This window comes from Cetorhinus maximus, chromosome 9 (assembly GCF_964194155.1).
Source record: "Cetorhinus maximus chromosome 9, sCetMax3.hap1.1, whole genome shotgun sequence".
In the NCBI taxonomy this organism is placed as follows: domain Eukaryota; kingdom Metazoa; phylum Chordata; class Chondrichthyes; order Lamniformes; family Cetorhinidae; genus Cetorhinus; species Cetorhinus maximus.
In genome coordinates, this window is record NC_135887.1 from 119,383,131 (window position 1) to 119,399,856 (window position 16,726).

The 16,726-nt window shown below is 42.4% G+C and overlaps 1 protein-coding gene across 6 annotated transcripts in view; it reads left to right on the plus strand.

The window, feature by feature from the left end:
* Positions 1-16,726, plus strand: part of tcp11l1 (t-complex 11, testis-specific-like 1) — a 74,799-nt gene that overhangs the window by 7,315 nt on the left and 50,758 nt on the right. For all 6 annotated transcript variants that reach the window (XM_078549464.1, XM_078549465.1, XM_078549466.1 and 3 more), the window contains 3 exons: positions 7,823-8,023; positions 9,807-9,939; positions 15,456-15,576. In XM_078549464.1, coding sequence (XP_078405590.1) covers positions 7,870-8,023; positions 9,807-9,939; positions 15,456-15,576 — 408 coding nt within the window. In that variant the 5' untranslated portion in view covers positions 7,823-7,869. The remainder of the gene's footprint in view (positions 1-7,822; positions 8,024-9,806; positions 9,940-15,455; positions 15,577-16,726) is intronic.

Below are 16,726 nucleotides of genomic sequence, written 5' to 3' on the forward strand. Positions count from 1 at the left end.
AAAGCAGTTTCTTAAAACACAGAGGGTCAGTTTCTTCAGTATATGATTGTCTCTCACAAACCAGTTACCCAAATATGGTCAGAGAAAGCTGATTCCAAGCCCATTGTTTAGAAATGATTAGATTATGGCTGGTGGAGTTCCTTTCTCAACCAGGTCCTTTGGCAAGATGATTATGCCTAATGGCTTTTCCCACACCCAGTTGAATACACAGGTGATGTCTGGATGTTTTGCGAATGGCTCAGGAGATGGGTCATTCATACTTGATAGTTTCTGGTGGGCCATCTCTAGACTCTGACTGTGATCTACTGGCTTTGTAATTTGTAGGGTTCTCTAAGAACCTGCTGTTTCAAGTCATTTAAAATGCTGTTACTCAGTCCTTTTACTTATCCAGTGGTATCAACTCATTCAGTAAATAAAGTCATTTTCGATATAAAACATGAGTTTTATAACAATACATATCTATGTTATATATGATTAGATGAGAGGCATATTAATATATGTTAACATATATAAGGTGTATATGTATAAATAAATGAGTGACTATTAAATGTGTCCATTTATAATATACATATTTATAAAAAACAATAAAAATTATCTATCACTCTGGCTCGAGGAGCAGCTCAACCCAGATGTGTCCAAGGGTTTTTGTTGGACCGAAGTTTGCTTTGTAAACATTTACTTATTTCCTTGGTTAGTTGCTGAGGAGCACTGCAAGTGGCCCTGCCATCTCCTTGAGAAAGGGAACATGAAGAGGGATTACTCAGGCGAGGAGCATCTGGCAGTACTTGACTTGTGGCATGAATTGTTAACCACATTTTAGGAAAGAAGGCCCAAAACTGTGTAGATACTGCTTTCAATAATCAGAGTTTTTAGCAATGGTTTGATTGTAATGAAATCTGATGCTGTGAACAGATTGGTAGGTCTGTAAATACAAGGTGAGAAGTTTCTTGATTAGTTGAAACCCTCTCCTATGAGTGTATTTGCCACAGTGAGAATAGCATTGCTGATTTGATTTTGAACGTGTTTAAACCAATGTAATTCCTAATTGTCCATTGAGACCCTATTAACTAAGAGTTTTCTTTACCCTGCTTGGTTATGATCCAAGAAAACCAAAGTAGACACTGCTGATGAAGCAGTGTCAGCATCGCCTTTGAACCAGAGGGTTGTGGGTTCATGTCCCACTCCCGGAAACCAAGAACTGTGATTGTACTCGAAAGAGTTGCAATCTGTGACTGTTGATAACTCGAAAGAGTTTGAACAGACAAAGGGAGATTTAAAACACCTGCCTTAACTGAACTAATCACCCTATGTGTTTCATTAGTGCTTTAGCAAAATTTCCTCTTGTCTTGGTCTAGTGAGAAAGGAGGGAGTGCAGCAATCTTAACAAGATAGATAAATTAATGGCACAAATAAAGATAAAAGGGTTTGAGCTAGTAGTCATTACTGAGACATGGTTGCAGGATGACCAGGGTTGTGAATGAAATATTCCAGGGTACTTGACTTAATGAAGAGATAAGCAAAAATGGATAAGGAGGTGGGGCAGCCCTGATAATAAAGGAGGAGATAAAGATAAATGTGAGAAAGGATCATGGCCCAGAAAAATCAGGTTGTAGAATCAGTTGGGGTAGAACCATGAAATAACAAAGGGCGGAAAACACTGGTGGGAATGTTTTATAGGCCCCCAAACAGTAATCATAATGTTGGACAAAATATAAATCAGGAAATTAGAGGAACATGTAACAATGCAATAATCTTCAAACAGACTGGACAAACCAAATTGGCCAAGGCAGCTTGGAGGACAAGTTGAAAGAATGCATTCGAAACAGTTGGTTTCTCAATACATTGTTTGAGAAAACTAAGAAACTGATTATTTTAGACCTAGTATTGTGTAATATGATAAGAGTTCATTAGTAATCTGATAGTAAAGGGCCCCCTGTGGAAGAGTGATCATAACATGATTGAATTTCATTTTAAATTTGAGAGTTATATATGGCTAAGCCCAAAACTTGAGAGATTTTTTTAAAAAAAAGCAAATTATAGTGATCTGAAGGACAAATTGGCTGAGGCAGAATGAGAAATCAGATTAAAAGATGTGATGATAGGTAAGCAAAGCAAACATTTAAAGAAATACTGAATAATTCTCTTTCCCTTGAGGACTAAAACTCCAATTGAAAAGCTGTACAGCCAAGGATTGGGGAGGTAGCAAATGTAACCCTGCTGTTTAAGAAAGGAGGGAGAGAGAAAACATAAAAAATGGGTTAGGAGTAGGCCATACATCCTCAAGCCTGCTTCACCATTCAGTAAGAACATGGCCAATCTGATCTTGGCTTCAACTCCACTTTTTGCCTGTTCCCCATAACCCTCGGTTTTGCAATAGTTCACAAATCTATCTCATGCTTGAATATATTCAATGACTCAGACTCTCAGGGGTAGAAAATTCCAAAGATTCACTACCATCAAATAGAAGAAATTCCTTCTTATCCTTGTTTCAGAGTAAAGGGTCTCCCATTTAAGACAATGTCCCCTAGCTCTAGATTTCTCCATGAGGGGAAACATCCTCTCAGCATCTCGTCTGTCAAACCCCTTCAGAATCTTACAGATTTCAATAAGATCACCTTTAATTCTTCTGAACTCCATTGAGTATAGGCCCACTTCCTTAACCTTTTCTCTTAAGACAACCCCTTCATCCTAGGAATCAACATGAGACCAAACCTACACAATACTCTAGATGTGGTTTCACCAATGCTCTGCTCGTTATAGCAAGACTTCCCTTTTATACTCCATCCACCTTGTAATAACATCCCATTTGCCTTCCTGATTCCTTGCTATACCGACATGCTAACTTTTTGTGTTTCATGTGCGAGGACACACGGATCCCTCTACTGCAGCATTCTATAGAATCAATCCATTTAAATAATAATTTGTTTTTCTGTTCTTCCTACCAAAGTGCATAACCTTACATTTTCCCGCATTATACTTCATAAATACCTTTAAGAGGAGCTCCTTAGTCAATGTAACAGAGCACTATTTGAAGATATTTCTATTATATATAGTCAACTGTTAAATTTATCTGCAGTATAGCAACATTTAAAAGTATACACTTGAAACAAGGAACTTAATGCTTGGCAAAAGAAATGGCTAAACCCATTTATTATTGTTGCCCAGAATTTGGAGCTAAAGTGGTTTCCTTGTTGACTATCTCACACTTATCAAAAAATATTTAACATTAAATGCAGAATTGCTAAATTTATATGTAGTGCCTCGGCAGTAAACAATGAAGATTAATTGGTGATACAGAGTGCTAACCTCACTGATTTGTCCAAAAAATTAAAGCCTTCACTTTGAAACTTGTTTTTACTTCCTTGATAATATACTTGAAGTCAGGAGCAGTGTATTATAGAACAACTTGTATTTAAATGTTACTTGGAGCCTGGTATTACGATCCCCTTTGGGGAACTGTAAACCAAAATAGCCAAATTTACAAATGACCCACCAAAGAAGAAATTACCGACGAGATTTAACTTTTTGCAACTTTTACTTTAACACAAATTCGTGTTAACATAAATTAAACATGAATTGATGGAAAAGCGATGGAAAGTATCGTCAATAGTGCTATCAAGCAGCAATTATTCAGCAATAAGCTGCTCACTGATGCTCAGGTTGGGTTCCACCAGGGCCACTGAACTCCTGACCTCATTACAGCCTTGGACCAAATATGGACAAAACAGCTGAACTCAAGAGGTGAAGGGGGAGTAACTGCCCTTAACATCAAGGCAGCATTTGACAGTATGTGGCACCAAGGAGCCCTAGCAAAACTGAAGTAAATGGGAATCGGGGGAAAACTGTCCACTGGTTGGAGTCATACCTAGCGCAAAGGAAGATGGTTGTGGTTGTTGGAGGTCATTCATCTCAGTTCCAGGATGTCACTGCAGGAGTTCTCAGGGTAGTGTCCTAGGCCCAACCCATCTCCAGCTGTTTCATCAATGACCTTCCCTCCATCATAAGGCCAGAAATGAGGATGTTTGTGTAATGTTCAGCACCATTCATGACTCCTCAGATACTGAAGCAGTCCATTTGCATATGGAGCAAGACGTGAACAATATTCAGGTTTGGGCTGATAAGTGGCAAGTAATATTCGCACCACACAAGTGCGAGGAAGTGACCTTCAACAAGAGAGAATCTAACCCCTTGACATTCAATGGCATTACCTTTGCTGAATCCCCCACTATCAACACCCTGGGGGTTGCCACTGACCAGAAACTGAACTGGACTAGCCAAATAATACTGTGGCTATAAGAGCAGGTCAGAGACTGCAGAGACTAACTTAACTCCTGATTCCCAAAGCCAGTCCACTATCTACAAGGCACAAGTCAGGAGTTTGATGGAATACTGTCCACTTGCCTGGATGAGTGCAGCTCCAACAACACCCAGGAAGCTTGACACCATCCAGGACAAAGCTGCCCACTTGAGTGGCACACCATCCACCTCCTTAAACCACCAACATACAGTGGCAGCAGTGTGTCCACCTACGAGATGCACAGCAACAAATCACCAAGGGTCCTTCGACAGCATCTTCCAAATCCACAACCTCTACAACCTAGAAGGACAAGGGCAGTAGATGTATGGGAACGCCACCACCTGCAAGTTCCTTCCAAGTCGCACACCGTCATGACTTGGAACTATATTGCTGTTCCTTCACTGTCGCTCGGCCAAAATCCTGGAACACCCTTCCTAACAGACCAGTGGGTGTTCCTACAAGCCATGGACTGCAGTGTTTCAAGAAGGCATCACACCACCAGCACTTCGAGGGCAAGTAGGGATGGGCAATAAATACTAGCCTAGCCAGTGACACCCACATTCCATGAGCAAAAAAAATTAACAGGCAAATGATGTTTCAAATAAAAAAGGTAACAAAGGTAACATCTTACACAACCACAAGCATTTGCATCACTCCCTGTGCAAATATGGCACTATATAGCTACACAGCTCCAGAATATGCTGTTCTTTTATTTACACAAGGTGTAGGTCTGGAGTCCTATCAGACAATTTTCGCCTTCGGGTTTCATGGATACAATTAACATCAAGGCACACTTCTACATTCCCTCTCTCCTATGGGTCATGACATTCCTGATGCTTTCCAGAGTTCCTTTTCAACTGTCCAACTAATAATGGTTTGGGCACTTCTGGGAAAACAGCCAGCTCTTTAGCATCTCTGAGCTATTCACACAGCTTTCCAGGTTTTAGACTGTTTTAGCCAGCTGTCAGATGGAAAAACTGACCTCCTCCTGAGTGATTTGCTGCTTCTCACAAGCATTCTCTACATTCCTCATTCTGTCTGCTTTCTCTTTGTGTCTGCATCTATGCGCTAATTGCCTTCGCCCTCCAGCTCTTCTGCTTGTAGCTCTCTCCTTGTGTGTGCCAGCCATACAGCTGCTTTGCATCTGAACTTCCTGCTTCCAGGTCACGATTGCCAATTCACATGGACCAGTATTTTTCATTATCCAAGAGAATTACAGTTGATTCCTTTACAGTGCAAATTCCTTCTCAAACATTCTTAGAAACAATTACAGATTTCACAGGCCTTTTAAAGAGAGCACAAATTTTCCTTACTGCATGGCTTCTGGATCAAAGGTCATTACACTTGTATTTTTCAGGACTTGTTTTCTCTCCATTTCACTGATTCCCCACCCCACCTCCCCAATCCTACATTCTATTTGGAGAGTGCAATCATTCTCCAATTTGTTGTTGGATGCAGAATTTTGTATTTTCATGCCCTCACTATAAAAGTCAAGCATTCACTTAAATTTAGCAGGTTTGAAGAGTATTGCGTCCAGTTTGGGCACTGCACAGAAGACGTGAAAACATTAGAGAGAATGCAGAAAGGGTTCATGTGAATGGTTCCAGAAAACGAGAAGGCACAGATTTAAAGTAATTAATAAAAGAAGCACAAGCGATATGAGGAAAACCTTTTTCACATGGCGAGTTGTTAGGGTCTGGAATGCACTGCCTGAGAGTGTGGTGGAGGCAGGCCCAGTTGACGCATTCAAAAGGGAATTAGACTGTTATCTGAAAAGAAAGCATGTTCAGGGCTAGGGGGAGAAGGTGGGGAAATGGAACTAGGCGAGTTGCTCAATCGGAGAGCATATGCAGATCGCGATGGGCCAAATCGCCGCCTCCTGCGCTGTAACGATACTGTGATTCTGTGATTTTAAATTTTAAAAACGTTTTGAGGCAGTTTTGTAAAATCACAGGTGTTGCAATTTAATTGTAAATTTGAACTGTAAATTTATGTGGGGGCCCTGATGCTGTGTGGTTATATAAGTATACTTTTGGTCCTTTTAGTGGTTTTTGCTGGGCCATGGAACAAGTAGAACTAGACATTCAGTTCTATTTACATGCCTTTGGTCGATGCTCCTTGATGCTAAGAATAATCTGTCAATCTCAATTTTGAAAATATCAATTCACAGACTTTTCAGGGAGAGTTCCAGATTTCCATACACGTCTTGTGAAAAATTGGTTCCTTATTTCATTCTTAGACGTTCTAGCTCTAATTTTAAGATTCCATTCCCAAATTCCCCCATCAAAGCTAATAGTTTCTCCTTATCTGTCCTATTGAATCTCTTTTGTCATTAAATCACCCTCAACTGTCCTAACTAAAGTGAACACAAAATAAAAACAGGAAATGCTGGAAAAACTCAGAAGGTTGGCAGCATCTGTGGAGAGAGAAACAGAGTTAATCTTTTGAGTCAGAGCTGAAGAGAAGTAGAAATGTGAAGGATTTTATACTGTTGAAGGGGGGCGCATGGAGTAGGTGGAGCAAAACAGAAGGTTAGGGATGGGAGGAGCTCGGGGAGATTGACAAAGATATCATGGACACAAGACAAAGGGAGTGTTAATGGTAGTGTTAAAGACTAAAGGTGTTAATAATGGCATAAAGGTAAGACAGCAAAATATGTTATTAGCAGAAGAAGGGTCAGCACTCTGTGAAAGCAAAACATAAGAACAAGTTACAGATGGCCCTTTAAGGGGAGGGGGTTGTGAAAAATATTTTAAAAGATCAAAATGGAGGACAGAGTTCATGGTCAGAAGTTGTTGAACTCGATGTACAGTCCAGAAGGCTGTAAAGTGCCTAAACAGAAGATGAGGTACTGTTCTTCCAGTTTGCATTGGGCTTCACTGGAATATTGGAGCAGGCCAAGGACAGAAATGTGGGCATGAGAGCAAGATGATGAATTGAAATAGCAAGTGACTGGAAGGTCAGGGTCATGCTTGCGGACTGAGCGAAGGTGTTCGCAAAGTGATCACCCAGTCTACATTTAGTCTACCCAATGTAGAGGAGACCGCATTGTGAGCAGCGAATACAGTAGACCAACTTGAATGAGGTGCAAGTGAATTGCTCTCTCCACAGATGCTGCCAGACCTGCTGAGTTTTTCCAGCATTTTGTGTTTTTATTTCAGATTTCCAGCATCCGCAGTATTTTGCTTTTATTCAAGGAAATACAACTTGTCCTCACAATTTAACCCTTTAAAACTTGGTATCAATCTGGTTAATATACACAGTACACAATCCATTGAGAAGGTTTTGAACCCATTATGGATATTTTGCATAATATTAGTGGGCCTCGAGGAAACTAAATTTTTGTGATGTGAGTCAATCGATCGCTGAAACAGTTTATTGATTCTATTAATGAAGTGGCTGCCCTTTTTAATTTGATGTTTTATTGATGTCTAAACAGAAATCTTGTTCCTGAGAGGAGAATAACATTTTTGCAGAACCCCAATCTAAAGCAAGAGTAATGCTCATCACCACTGTCATTTACAGATTCCAGGATAGAAAGCAGCACAGGGTACACGTGAAGCACATCAAACATGCCCCTGGAGCCGGGTAAACCATGTACAGATGGTGAAGAGGAAAACCCTGAGAGTACGTGTCACAACAGGCAGGATGCCTCTGAAACTGAGAATCAACAAAGTCGACTGAGACAAAGTACTGAAATCCCCCACAGTGGAAACACCCTTCCATGTAAGTTTGTATTCATGTATTTTGGTGTGATCAAGTCTAGTATTATATTTATAAGTTAAAGGAGAGGGAAAGGACACAGAGGATAGTTCATTTAAGTATTCCACCCCCTTCTGCTTACAATCTGTACAATACTCAAAATTCACAGTGAAGCAACAGGGATCCCTTGTAGCAACTAGCATTGGACTTGCTACTTAACAGATTTCCATGAAAGGTAAGATGTTTCAGTTTTACCCTCATCTTTGAACTGCTGTGCTGCTGCAGATTATGAGCACATCTGGAAGTGGCTGTAAATGCTAACCTGGAAATGTGTTCTTCAGATCAATTCAGACATGTCAAGGGGAGGAAAGTTGGCACTTAGGTCAGCATTGGATAAATTTGATCATTCATGGCATCAAGTTCCTGGTTCTGAGCCACCAATAGAGTAATTCTACTTTAATCAACTTGCAATAGTCTGTGGGAACAATATAACTGAAAGCCTTCCTAGTTGCCATTGGTTGTTGGTAACTGTTACCACAATGAGGAATGCCATTGGAATAGCAAAATGTTGACAGTGGAGCAATTTTATCTGATTTTTATTGGATTATATAAAGTCAAATGCCCTCCAAATTTTTGAGCATGATTGTTCCATAAATGTGTGCGTCAGCTTTTAAGTCAGTAGGTTCTGGGTTCTAGTCCCACTCCAGGACCTGAGCACAAAAACGTAGGCTGACACTCCAGTGCTGTAATGAATTGTGGGGCTATCGGTGGTGTTGTCTTCAGCATGAGATATTAAACCAAGGTCGTGCCTGTCCTCTCGAGTGGATGCATGGCACAATTTTGAAGAAGAGCAGAGGAGTCATCCCTGATGTCTTGGCCAATATTTCTCCCACAATCAAGATCATATATAAAAAAACAGATTATCTGATCATTATCACATTGCTGTTTGTAGGAGTGTGCTGCACTCAAATTGGTTGCTGTGTTCCTACATTACAATGGTGACTACACTTCAAAAGTACTTCATTGGCTTTAAAGATACCACATAAATGCAAGTCTTTCTTTTTATTGTAAAGCCTCAGGTTATAAATTGAATACAAGAATGATTTGAACAGAATCATTTTAAAAATAGAATGCATATAATATTAAAATGATATGTTTTATAAATAAAGATAGGCTAACTGGAATAAAATTTTGCTAAACGCAAGGTGCCCTGTGTAGTTATGATTTAAATTGATGTTTAAAGAGAGGAGATTGGATGCTGAGTTCTTGACACTTTATTTCCTAAATTCACTTACCTAAGTTCTTGTTTCAGCTAGCTGATTTGTGTGTCACGTGTTAGACTTTATACCTCTTGAATTGCTTCCACTATCCAAGAGTGATTTTAATGGTGACTATGTAATAGGTCAACCTCCTGCAATTTTTTTCAAATGATAAGGGATGTATGACCTTGTTTTGTGAGCAAAATAGAGTGAACAGAGCCACAGTCTCAGGGTACAGGGCAGGCCATTTATGACTGAGATGAGGAAAAATTTCTTCACTCAGAGGGTGGTCAACCTGTGGAATTCTCTACCACAGAAGGCTGTGGAGGCCAGGTCACTGAGAATATTCAAGAAATAAATTGATAATTTTTTGGATATTAGGGACATCAAGGGGTATGGAAAGAAAGCGGGAATATGGCGTTGAGATAGAGGATCAGCCATGATCATATTGAATGGCGGAGCAGGCTTGAAGGGCCGAATGGCCTACTCGTGCTTCAAGTTTCTTTGTTTCTATGTTTCTATAATTGTGACTCTTTTTGTGCTTCTAGCTGTTTCTCCCAACCTGGTTTCTGTGGAAGAGCTAATTGAGGCAGAGAAAGGAGTCTGTAATATGGCTCTAGCCCATGAGATAGTGGTTGATGAAAGTTTCATAATCAAACAGCGCGATCTACCAGCGAGCAGGTAGGTTCTTTGAGCAGAGTAAAGTGTCCCCTAAAGTATTTATTTTTTTAACCCTTGTAATCCATAGAGACTGTGTAAATATATCAGTTAATTATTAGATAGACCCAGCCTTGTGATTTTCTGGCTCTTCGTTCTGAATTTTGTAATCTGATTATTGATCTCGACATTTAAAACTACATGCAGTTAAGGTAATCTGAACCTCTCTCCTTGTTGCTCAAAATGAATGAATTACTGTTTAAAACATTGGTCTCACAAAACACTTTGGGGGTTAATTTTAACTCTCAAAAACAACTGGGTTGTCGTCGGGTGAGATGATAAAATGTTAAAAATTTCAGACTGGACCCTAAGCTACCCAATTCCATGTTTAATGGAGGCGGAACAAGGGATGAGCAGCCAACCCCTTCCAGGGTTAATTAGCCATTTAAATGTTATAATGAGGCTAGCTGCCTCACATTGAACCTGTTTTACAGTTTAACCCTGGCTAGCTGGATTTCCTAGTCCTTGGGAAATCTGGCAGCTCGGGGTGGTGAGGAAAGAAGATAAGTGCCTTTGCAGGATTGCTTATATGCCAGGATGAGCAGGCCTCCCCTAGGTCAGGGATCAAACACACCCTAGAAATTGGGAATTCTCCCCATGTTCCCTCTAGCAGCTCCAGGCTCCTTACCTGGAGTTGCAGCCTGTGTGACTAGAAGCTAAATCCATCAATCAGGCTGACCTCTGAGTGAGGAACTTGCTGTAAAAAAAAATACACGTGTTTTGAGGTTCCAGGAACCCAGGAATTCTGGGCTTGCTGACCAAAATTACAACTCCAGCCCTCACCAAATCCCCTTGGGGTCTTCATGTTGGAATAGAAAATGTTTTGCATATTCCTTGGTGTATACAATTTAAAAAAAAAACAAAACATATTTTTCTGATGCCAATTAAAGTAATGCAAAAGACCTGCTGGTCTTTTTGTCACCTTTTCCTTCGTGCCCTTTATCTCTGCTTGTACGTACTTCTGTTCCGATAATGCTCTCCACTTTCTGCATCTTTTTGCTTCCTACTGTCCCTTAAATACCCCTGAGCCCCTTATCTCTGCTGATCTTCCTGTAGGTTGTCTCTTTTATGCCACCTGGCTTGCTCTGTCCTTGATGCTTGTCTGTCAGTGGTAGGTTTACCATGCACTTTTTAGTTCTTAAATGCACTAAATTAGGGTGCAACCCTTTTCTGTCAATAACGTAGGTGCACTTGTTGATTTCCAGTCCGAGGAAGTTCAAAGCAAGTAGCCAAGAACATGGGCTTTAATGCTTTAATTCACAAGGACACTAATAGAAGATGCTGCATCAGGTATTAGGGATTTGCAGGAGTGGGTAACTGGAACTTGCATTCTGGATCTGGTCTATAGGTGGTAGCTTGAATGCTTCAAATACACAGTGGAATTTAATGTCAGCGGTGAGGGTTCCAGTGATGCATCCAGAAGTAGCTGCATTGCCTTTTGAAGCAGAACCAGCTGACCAATTAACAAGGTAGGGGCCCACTGAATCCATTGTTGGACATGGCAGGAAGGCACTGATCCAGGCAGCAGCTGATGGGAGCATAGGTGCTGGTGCCATTTTTAAATAGCAGCCAGACCTGCCTGCAATGTCTCAAAGCTTTCTCATCATTGTGCCTGCTGCTGTGAGGACCCATTTTCTAACACAGGCCAGTAGCTTTTATCTGCAAGCCATAGATCTCTCATCGCCCAGACCAACAACCATCATCTCCAGTGTCTGCAGTGCTCAGTCTATGAAGTAGGCTGTCACTAGAACTGCCACAGAGCAAAGGGTGGCCCCATGTTTCAGCAAGGCCTTTCTTCATGTTCTCCTCTAGGCTACATTGGAATGGTGGGAGGTGCTGTTTCCAACAGATGGCAAAAAGAGACCCTCCCACCTGACCAAGGAAGCCAGGACATGGATAGTAGCGAAGGTCAGCAGCCATGGAGTTTAGCACTTGGACCCAAGGGATGAATGAACTCCTCCACTCTGCAAAGTGAGTTTGAGTGAATGACAAGCGTGCTGTACCTGTCCGGTGGTCAAAACATTATGGGTCCCAACATGGGACAGGATCAGCCAGGAGGACGAAAGAATAGTATGCCCCAGCAGCAGCAGCCTCATGAGGAATGGCTGCATGTGGATGACCAGCCTCTTGGGGCCAGCGTCCTCCAAGTATCATTGAAGCGGATGTGGGAACGAGACACTGGGATCCCCCATTGTGAGCCTGAAGGAAGCCAATCAAGTTGGAGAGCAGTTGATCATTTTGTGGAGACTCGCTTTTCCTTTCTACCTGCAGGGGAATACGGTCCACAGTGTGAAAGAGAGGGTGAAGATCGATGGACGTATGTCAGACATATGAACCCTGACACCCACTGAGGACCTGGCTGGAGAGCAGGGCGGCATGCTGAGCCCCTGGCTGATGATGGGCCTGTGGAGTCAGCCACATCGAACCTGCTGGAGTTGTAGCGAAAGACAACTTTGGTTGTCATCTGGTGGAGGTGCCAGAGGCTATGCAAGGGCAATTGAGGAGTCCATCCAGGCCATGATTGCTGCCATGTCTCAGGTGTGTGAGCTCATGCCTTCCCCCATGAAGAGGTTAGTGACCCCCATGGAGAACCAGATCCAGCAGATCTAATGGCCGCTGGGTATGCGTGCAGACCTGCATACCATTACTTTGTCCATGAGATTTACGCAGTAGTGGCCAGGCAAGAGGAGGACAAGGTGCCTGGAGTTCCCTCCAGAAGCCCATCCATCTCCGGTAGACATGGCAGTGCCATTGCAAACCAAGAGGGAGGAGGAGCAGCAGCCTGCCATATCTGGGAGCTCCTCTCAAAGTGTGCCAAGGGTGCAAAACACTCCTCATCTCCTCTGCCAGTGACCTGACCGTCTTCAGTAGTTGTGGTCATAGAGGAGGCAGCTGCACTTGTGGAAGAGCACTTCAGAGTGCCGGGGCCCTCTAGACCTCAGGTACCCAGAGGACAGCTGCCAAGGTAATCTCGGGCCGTGGGGTATTGCGATCAGCAGCCTGCCTCCACCTCAGTTACAGATGCTGGGGTCGCATCTCATTGATCACACAGACACACCAGGGAGGCACAGGTGTTTAAAGTTTTGTTCTTACTTATTGGTCTTTGTTTTTCATAAAATTTTGTAGGTGCATTTATTCCTGCATCCTTTATTCAGTGACTGATGGCTTCTGACTGTGAGCCCTTGGACCCTCACCTATCTATTTGTAGGGATGAAGGCTGAGCCTGGCCATCTCTATGGATGGGGCACATTTTGGACCTTGGTAATTAATTTTGGGGGCCATGTGGCCTGTTGGTGATATGCAGCAGCCAGCTCATGGACCTCATGCCTGATGGAGGCTGCTGTGAATCAGGTTGTCATTCTTTGCTGCACTAGGTTGTGAAGAGCAAGCAGATGATTATAATTCTGGACACCCTCACTGAGTCACAGATCTCCTTTGGAATGGTCCAGGCAATGGAATCACATGTTGAGTAGGCCGATTGTTTGCTCGATTGTGGCCTGGAGGGTCCCGTGGCAGGCACTGTACTGTTTCTCACTAACATCAGTGGTCTTGCCTTGAGATGGTAACCCTTGTCACTGAGGATCCAAGTGTGGAGGCCTGCGAGAGACTCAAATAACTGTTGCAGCTGGGAATGCCAAAAGCATCTATGTGTTGTGAATGCTCCCCGGGAAGTGGACATTTACGTGCAGGATGTGTTTTTGTCATCACATACCAGTTGGACCTTCATTAACTAGAAGCCCTTCCTGTTTATGAAGGCTGCAGGCTGGTCCTATGGAGCTTTAATGGCCAGATGTGTGCGATCTATTACTCCCTACGCATGTGGAAAGTCTGCATTGGGCCTGAAGCCAACAGACCTGTCAGTCTGGCTATTAGGGTCAGTGTAGTATCGCACAAACTCTCCATCCCTCTTAAACAGGACATTGGTCACCTTTCTAATGCGCGGCATGTTGCTGCCTGGGATATCCTGCATTTCTACTGGTGGATCCCTGGAAGGAGTTGGAAGCATAGAAATTGAACAATGTGGTGATTTTCAGTGTCACTGGCATTCAGTGCTCACCCAGTCTCATTTGTTGCAGCATCGTGAACGGGTCAGTGATGGACTCACTTGACAGCTGCAGTATTTTCTGTCACTGGTGCTCCGACACCTGGAGATAGTTCATGCAGCTCCTGAACACACTGGCGTGCAGCACGACCTGTCTCCAACCTATCGCCTGCTGCCATTCCCTATGGTGTCCTTCTGTGACCTGTCCAGCCATGGCCTGCACCACCTGCTGCTGCTGCACCAGTATTGGTGACTCAGGAGCCTGCTGCACTATCATCTGTGCTCCTCCTCTACCTTGTGGATCTGGGAAGACTGAGTGGATGAGTCCCACGTCTTGACCACTCCTCTTTTACTGGCTACTCCCTTGGAAGGAATCTCCTACCGTTGCCTCTCTGAGCTGCCCCTCTCCTTTGCTCCTCTGCCCCTCAGCTCCCCTGAGCTACCCCTCTCCTTTGAAGCTTTGTCCCTCAACTCTTTTGAGCTGGCTGTCTCCTTTGCAATTTTGCTGGCCTCCTTTTCCCTTTCAATGAAAGCACTCGCTCTAATGAAAGACAGCTCCACAGTGGCTGACCTTCCCCTCAGAGTCCGATACGTTGCCTACATACCACCACCTTTGAAAGGTTGGGAATCTGATGGCCTGCAATCCCCGTGCGCCACATATTTAATTTGGAAGGTTCCATTTAATTCCAGTCAGAGGTATACAAATTTATTCTAATTACCTTTTTAATAAGCTCAATTACCTTTCCCCCGCCTTTCTGTGGCATTGCCACCTCACTGCCCCTCCGCCACCTGCATAATGCAACCCAGAGTTCCTGGCATCAGGCCTCTGATATGCAGCTACCTGCATGATTCTACGGCTCCCCCACCTCCCTCCAATTCCCACTCCAACAGCCTGCATTAAACTCTGCCCACAGCCTACAACTCCTAGAGTTACATTTTCCTTTGTGTGTAACAGTTTGCCCACCTATTGGTTTGCTATAAATTTTTGTAAAAATATTGGCAGTCTGTAATGGACAGATAATGTATAAATACTCAAATACATAATTGATGTGGGTTCACACTTGTACCTGGTTTCACCACAGTATCAATGAGCATTTTTCATATCCAAAATAGCCTAGGGAAATCCATGTCTAATCTGCCTACATTAGAGGTGGGCCATTTATTAGCTTTATTTGTGGAAAAGGTCGGCCTTTGCAAAACACCCTCATATTGCATGTGAAGCCCAGGCATCAGAAAGGAAGATTTTTTTGTGCAGTTATTGTTAAAGGATCAGACATATTGCTAACTTTCTTAGTTGACTTGGCTAATCTATCCTTTAATTCACAGAATAACGCCATCTAAATATGAGTAAGCTACCTAACAATACTTATTATACAGTGTATATTCAGGTTGAGACGTATTGCGTAACAAATCTACAATTTCAATAATTTCTCAACAGTTTTGAGAAGACACTAGAAGACATTATGAAGAAGGCTTTCTGGGATAGTTTGCGAGCACAGCTAAATGAAGATCCACCAGTTTATGATCATGCTATCAAGCTTCTAGGTGAGATTAAAGAGGTAAGATCTTATTTCAGGATCGTTTATCTAATTTTTGGGAATAATATTTAGTACAGCAAGCACCACTCCGCCTTTGTTGATTTACCCACCTTTGTTTTCCTGAAGAGGTGGCAGTGGGATGTAGTGTTGGATTGGTACTGCAGGCTTTCTTCAAAACGATTACTGCACCCAGTTGGGTTTTTATGACCATCCAGCAGCTTTCATGGTCATTTTATTCTGGTGCTGTCCCACAATATTAAATCACCAGATATATTCTTTTTGTTCTTTAATGGGATATGAGCATTATTGGCAAAGTCAGCATTTGTTGCCCATCCCTAATTGCCCTTGAGAAGGTGGTGGTGAGCCGCTTTCTTGAGCTGCTGCAGCACATCTTGTGTGTTGTCGGGGAGGGGGTTCCAGGATTTTGATCCAGGAATGTATGTTGAATTGATATTGAATTTACTGAATTTAGTTTCACAACTTGCCGCAGTGAGATTTGAACTGTTGACCATTTGGCTGCTTGTCCGGTACCATAACCAATGCCGGCACCATACCTGTAATGATTGAGCATAGGCCCTTCCTGTTCTGTATGAATCAGTTCTGACTAGGAAATGCTTTTAAAAATATTTTACCGCCTGGAAGTGGGGAAATAACAAGCAATCCAAACTCTCTCTATTAGCCCACCAGCCCAACCCACATGTGTGGCCCACCCCATACCTACCTTCACAGCTTTCTCTGCCAAAATAGGGAGGAAAAGCTTCAATGACCAAGAGGAACAGAGCATGACAGTGGCAATTTGCACACAACCCTAAACCAATAGCTTTAACATTATTGTTCTATGCCTTGTAAGTTTGTACAATTACCTATCATAATAGCCTTTCAGTGAAAAGGTGTTAGGACTTTATTAGTGAGCACATCATTTATCTTGAAGTTTGAATTTTGCATCTTTGAAAGTTTTTTTTGTTTCGATTTTAAAATCAAATTAAACAGTTTACATTCTCACCTGTGTTTTATTACAATATTGATGGAATGAAGAAGATCCATTCATGCATTAAGACTTTTTGCCAAGGTTGTGCCTGCTTCAGGAATAATGTGAAATTAAGATTTAAGACTTTGCAATACACACTGGACTATTCCTCAGTTTTCTTTTGCATATTGTATATGTCTGATT